We start from the raw sequence: 5,919 nt of genomic DNA, 5'->3' as shown, positions 1-5,919 counted from the left end.
ACAGACTTATTTTTTAGCCAGCAAGCACGGTCAGGACATGGACGAATTAGTGACGTCTCGATTGGGCCCAGATCAAGTCAAACCAAGACTAGTCAGATCTGGCCCAGAATATCACCTGATTTCAACCAACATAAATTCTGCCCACTAAGACTGACGTCCCTGGATGAATCAGAGAGAGTCCGATGGAGGCCAGAGCAACTTAAGTCATATCATAACTAGTCAGATCGGACCCAGAATAAGCTGTATTATTTCAACTGGTGAAGACGTCCTGGAAATGATGTAAAGACCATCCCCATATGGGCTGTGATCTGGCCTAGTCCTGAACATCACAGGAGTATGTCATCAAAACATCATGACGTCATTTGGCTTGCTGGGTAGGCTCTCAACTGAACTTATACGAAGTTCAGTTATATGATAACTGAACTTATATGAATCTATACCGCCCCCATCTGGTGGAGTCAGGTTAGGAGATGTGTACTTCAGGGACTAGGGGCTCCATTTTCGTCATCGCTAAACCCCTTATCCTAAACTTCTTTTTTTTACTATTTTGCAAAACATTTTTGAATAGTTAAAATGGCCAGTCTACAAGCTCTCAATGTGTCAATGTAGATTGGCTAGTTGAGACTATTCAAAAATGTTTTTCTAAATAGTAAAAAAAGGCAAAGAAGTTTAGGGATATGGGGTTTAGCGGTTACAAAAATGGAGCCCTAGAAGTCCAGAGGTTTCAAACGTTGTAAACATTGTTATGTAGTTTAATACAGACAACAAATGACATTTGCAGGTGAGGGACAAATAGTTTAAAGCAAAATGACACTTTGGTAAGTTTGGGCTATGTAGTTACTTAGTTTGCCACGATTTAACTCCAAATAGTTGAGAGGAATCTTTAATAGTTTCTTCAGCTCCCAGAAATTGCTATTCCAATATCATCTCCTCATTGACTGACAATGAAAAAAAGCACATAAATGCAAACAAAGCAAGTTCTACCAATACTGTGTGTAATATTACAAAATCTGGTTTTGTTTTTCACAATGCAATAGTCAAAGAGGAGAAAACTTTGGAATATCAACTACTGAAGGTACTCACCAATATTTGGAATTATAACATGGGCAGGTAACTAATCCAAACCTGTACAAAAGTATCATTTAGCTTTATTCTGAGAATTAAGTGTCATTTTGAGTATCCAACATCTATCGCGATGAACGGATCGGTACAATAACATTTCCAGCCATGAAGAGACATGCGGTTATCAGGTGCTGGTCGACAGATTTGAGAGAACAGTGTATGAGAGTGGTATCAATCAAAAAGTCAATGGATCAAATTCAAGTCATGTACACACAGACTGGGAGGTCGGGGGTTCAATCCCTGGCTGTGTCATACCAAAGACTCTAAAAATGGGACCCAGTGCCTCCCTGCTTGACACTCAGCATCAAGGGTTGGATTGGGGGTAAGTCCCTGCGACATACTAGCGTCATGTCCAGGGGGTGTACTTGTACATCAAGCTGCCTCACGCTACAGAAACAGGAGATAGGCTCCTGCCCTATGGGCCTCATGGCTCGGCAAGGCTACTACTACTACTACTACACACAGAGCCTGCCACCATTATAAAACAATAATGGTGGCAGAAAGGCGGCTCTCTCTGGCATCAAGTGACATCTTTCCAAATGTATTGTGCTGGAACAAATCCCAATAGGCAATTGTTAAGCGGAAACATTGTGTTGAAATGTCGCATTGAAATAAGTGTAACCATGGTGGAGTGTCCATTACTTCCTTGCCGACATGCGACCAAGCTCCCTGGCTCTTTCTGTGGCAGACTCCACGGCACTCATAGTTGCTGCCCTCACACCACCCTGCTCCAGGGTATGAAGCCCGTAGATGGTAGTCCCTCCTGGTGTACACACCTCTGAACGAAGCTGAGCTGGGTGTTTCCCCGAGTCCCTTAATAAACGGCCAGCACCCTGCAACAAATAATTAAAATATGGTATATTTTATTTTTAACACAGCATTTTAGGGTATATTGTTGTAGTTCTGAGGCTGACCAATGGGTCCATTATTCCTGCCATCATAAACAATAATTTATTTGTGGCACAGAAAAACACGGATGTCGAAGTGCATACACATCTGAAAACTGACCAGTATAGTTTGTGAAGCAATGCTGTGAGCCAGCGTACTTGGCATGCCCATTTTAACAGCGCCTTCTGCCAATGCCTCAGCAAACAGATATACCTGCATAGAGAATCAAACACAGAGAAATCACAATTGAATAAATGGAGACTATTCATTTCCATGGTCATCAGTTGCATGTAAACCACTTAATTCAGTATTTTAGCTGTGACGTGAGCGCGAGCACGTGAGATACTTCCGGGTCCTACTTCTGTCTCGCTTTTGTGTCCCCATAGAGTTATACTGTGACGCTCCGTCGGACTAAATCTGAGACGAAAACAAACCACGAAAGTCTAAATTTAACCGCTTTCCTCGCAACAAAAAAGCTGCGCTGCTCTCCCAAATCTGGCTGTGACAGGCCGTCTGCCCCACACGGAATACTATCGCCATTTTAATTGTGTCAACTAAATCCTCATTAATGCAAACTAGATTCAACATACTCAAGCCTGCAAACATTCTAAATATGCCCCCGAAATATTTTACTGAGCAAATGGACTGTTACCACCTTCAATAATAATGATAATAATAGTCTTTATTGTCTCCACATCATATTCTTTTTTGTCATGGAAACTTGTACAAAACATTAATAATTCTACTCGAGTTGGAAGCATTAAGACCCATTTTAACCCTCAATGGCTTCCTTTCTGAAAAATAACGTCATTGTAAAAAGATTCACGCGTTTAGATATTCTATTTACAATGAGATGCGGACGGGAGCTGGTGCCACTTGGACCCGGACGTAACGTAGCACTACAAAATGACGTCGGACTTAAATACTGAATACCCCCAGAACACTCACAAATGCAACACCACTGCCACTTAGCCCAGTGTGTACGTCAATCCAGGCCTCAGGCCCTTCTTCAACCAAACCACAGTGTTGCAACAATGAGCGAAGCAGAGCTCCATCCTCTGGCTTTGCATGGGTTCCCCTCGAAAATAAGAGAGCCCCTTCCTGAACCAAACAGGGCAGGTTTGGCATCAGCCTGAGGATCACCGAATTCTGTGGCAAGAACTTGAAATTAATAAAAAGAGGGGAAGGTTAGTTTCTTGTCAGCTAGAGGGCTGTAGTTTGTACTCCATTACTAGTCATCAGTCTCTCACCTCCTCTAATGTCGCCAAAGTTACACCAGCTGCCACAGACACGATAATGTGTTTCCGAGTGACGTGCAGTGATATCTCGCTTAGAACCCCTGGGACCAGATGAGGTTTGACTGCCAAGAAGACCAGATCTGAACTGTCAATCAATTCTGTGTTCGAATGGGTGACAGCAATCCCCAAATCCTGATGGGTAAATAGGAGAAACATTATTTATGGCCTAATATTGGCTTTGATCTCACTCAATTATTTAACTGCCATAATCTGATTATTCCCAATAATCTGGGAGATTATGTGTGTGCAGTCAATGAGGGCAGATTCAAACAGATTGCATTGCACAAAGGTAAAAGAATATGGTAAAAATGTCAGAAGTTATTATAAAATGTACAGGAAGTATTTACCTGAAAGCGGTCAAAATTCCTGGGGGATGGGGCACTCACTTTCACATTTATGGGAAGCACATCTCCTACAACAGAAAGACAGTAAAGTAAACACGTAAACACACACACACACACACACACACACACACACACACACACACACACACACACACACACACACACACACACACACACACACACACACACACACACACACACACACACACACACACACACACACACACACACACACACACACACACACAATCTAACTCACCAGACAAGATGCCCTTAGCTATTCCATAGGCCATGTTCCCAGCACCAATAAAACCAATCCTCAGCTGGGGTTCCATTTCTGGGTCTGTCTTGATCTGCAAGATGAACAGTGTTAAGAGTTGACACATGAGGTCATCAACAGCATCTTATGTAAGGCGACACATCTATATATATTTTTTCATAATCGATTAAATTGATTAAAGGAGCACTTAACCAATTTTCAAACTTATCTTCATATATTGGTCCTCACTAATAATGCTGCCATTAAGATGGCAGAATTTCCTTCTACACTATCCGTCTCATTAGTTCAGAAACCTACAGTTCAGGAAGAGCCTCGTCATCTCTTCCTGGAAAGTTAGCGTTCTGAAATAGAAGCCATCGTTCTTGCATTCTCATTCATAAAATACAATTCTGAAATCTGGTTTGAAATGACAAAACCTGCCTACCGATGTTGTCACTAGTAGACAGATTCTGAGCTACTCACAGCCCTCCTCCAAGACAGCAATAAAATAAATATGGTGCCATCTTATACCGAGCATGAGGACTAATTATATGAAGATAGGTTGAAAATGGGTGAAGTGGTCCTTTGACTGTTGCACCCCTAATCTTAAGGCATGTAGATTTTGCTTTAATATTTGTAGAGGTGTCTTCTTGAGACTTAAGTACACACATTATGTCTGCAGACTGCATGGAAAGCCATGAAAGGTGTTGGGAGGCAATATTTTAAACAAAACCGTGATTCGTGACATTAAATTAAAGTTGTCCTCCCTACAATCAAGTCCAGATTCAGACTGGAATTCTCTGGACAAGGCTGAGACCAGTGCAGGATGGATTCTTTTCCCTCAGAGTCTTCTGTTACTTCATCATTTCTGTCATTGTGGACCACAGCGCCGACTAGAGGACGCCTGGATTCCATGATTGCAAACATAGTTTTCTCGTAACGCCACCAGCCATGTATGTTCGAGTGGGCTTTTTGGGACTGAGGTTATTCCTACAATTATTATTATTATTATTATTATTAGGGATCAAGCCAAAAGGGCAGAGACCCCTTTTGTTATTGTAAAAATTATGCCGTTTTGAGTAGTGATTTACATTAGGGAAATTGGCTCAATTTACCCCCAGACATTTGGTTAATTTTACCCACAGCCACAATTTTTGAAAAACTACTAGAATAATACTATTTCTTTGCTAAATTATTCACATGCTTCTATCCATTGGCAAACCACCAACAACATATGATATTACATTTTAGACCTGGATACATTTTGCTTTGTTTTATATAACATTTTACCCGACAAAAAATAAAAACAGTTTTAGGTGTAAATGCTGGATGCTTACTAGATTTAAGGTCACATGACAACACAGTTTTTAAGTGGTACAACCACTTCATTAAGGAGCTATGTGTGTCTGTCCCTGGCTGGGTCACTGGCTGGGTCCCTGGCTGGGTCTGTCCGAGCACGGAAATAGCGTTTGGTTTGTTTTCACAACCAAGTGTCACTGTTGCGCAGCCTATAACACACACAAACATATTAACTGTATATATGATGATGATTTTGGGTGTGACAGTACAGTACAGTACAGTACAGTACAGTACAGTACAGTACAGTACAGTACAGTACAGTACAGTACAGTACAGTACAGTACAGTACAGTACAGTAGATAGAAGGACCCCCTGGGGACCCCCACACGGTAACGCTGTCATTTCTCGACCGTTTCTGATGCGGGGTGGCTCGCCGGAACCGGGCCGGCACCCTGGCCGCGGAGTTGCACCACTTCACACAGGTGTGATTTTTAGTTTTCTAGATAAAGGGGGTGGTTCAACTTATCCGCTGGCTCATCCCGTTCTCCCCTATACTTCAGCACTAGTTTTTCCCCTGCCCAGTCTAGGCAGCTTACTGGAATAACGTGACTTCTGCAGCAGGAGTTGGTAATGTGATACTTTGGCCCTCCCTTTAAACAATTCACTATACAGTTTCTGAAAGAGCTAGTTTGATGGGTATATATTGTTA

General features: G+C 42.0%; 1 protein-coding gene across 1 annotated transcript; it reads right to left on the bottom strand.

Annotated features, from left to right (window-relative positions):
• Positions 1 to 337: 337 nt before the first annotated feature.
• Positions 338 to 4,856, bottom strand: LOC306925909 (pyrroline-5-carboxylate reductase 3-like). The gene is made up of 7 exons (XM_079505057.1): positions 4,683 to 4,856; positions 3,912 to 4,005; positions 3,656 to 3,720; positions 3,261 to 3,440; positions 2,959 to 3,171; positions 2,131 to 2,223; positions 338 to 1,955 (listed from the first exon to the last, which is right to left on the bottom strand). The coding sequence occupies exons 1-7, from the start codon at positions 4,836 to 4,838 to the stop codon at positions 1,761 to 1,763; spliced, it is 996 nt and encodes a 331-aa protein (XP_079361183.1). The 5' UTR covers positions 4,839 to 4,856; the 3' UTR covers positions 338 to 1,760.
• Between the last annotated feature and the right edge of the window lie 1,063 nt (positions 4,857 to 5,919).

The sequence above is a fragment of the Electrona antarctica genome (genome assembly GCF_951216825.1).
Source record: "Electrona antarctica genome assembly, chromosome: 7".
Lineage (NCBI taxonomy): Eukaryota > Metazoa > Chordata > Actinopteri > Myctophiformes > Myctophidae > Electrona > Electrona antarctica.
This window is presented reverse-complemented; position numbering and strand designations above follow the sequence as displayed.

What these genes read in the sequence shown, in the direction of transcription:
- LOC306925909 (XM_079505057.1), bottom strand. Translation starts at nt 4,838, where the DNA reads ATGTTTGCAATCATGGAATCCAGGCGTCCTCTAGTCGGCGCTGTGGTC. An exon ending in GTCTGAATCTGGACTTGATT is followed by an intron (nt 4,006 to 4,682) that starts GTAGGGAGGACA and finishes TTCATCTTGCAG; the next exon opens with ATCAAGACAGACCCAGAAAT. An exon ending in AGCTAAGGGCATCTTGTCTG is followed by an intron (nt 3,721 to 3,911) that starts GTGAGTTAGATT and finishes TTTCTGTTGTAG; the next exon opens with GAGATGTGCTTCCCATAAAT.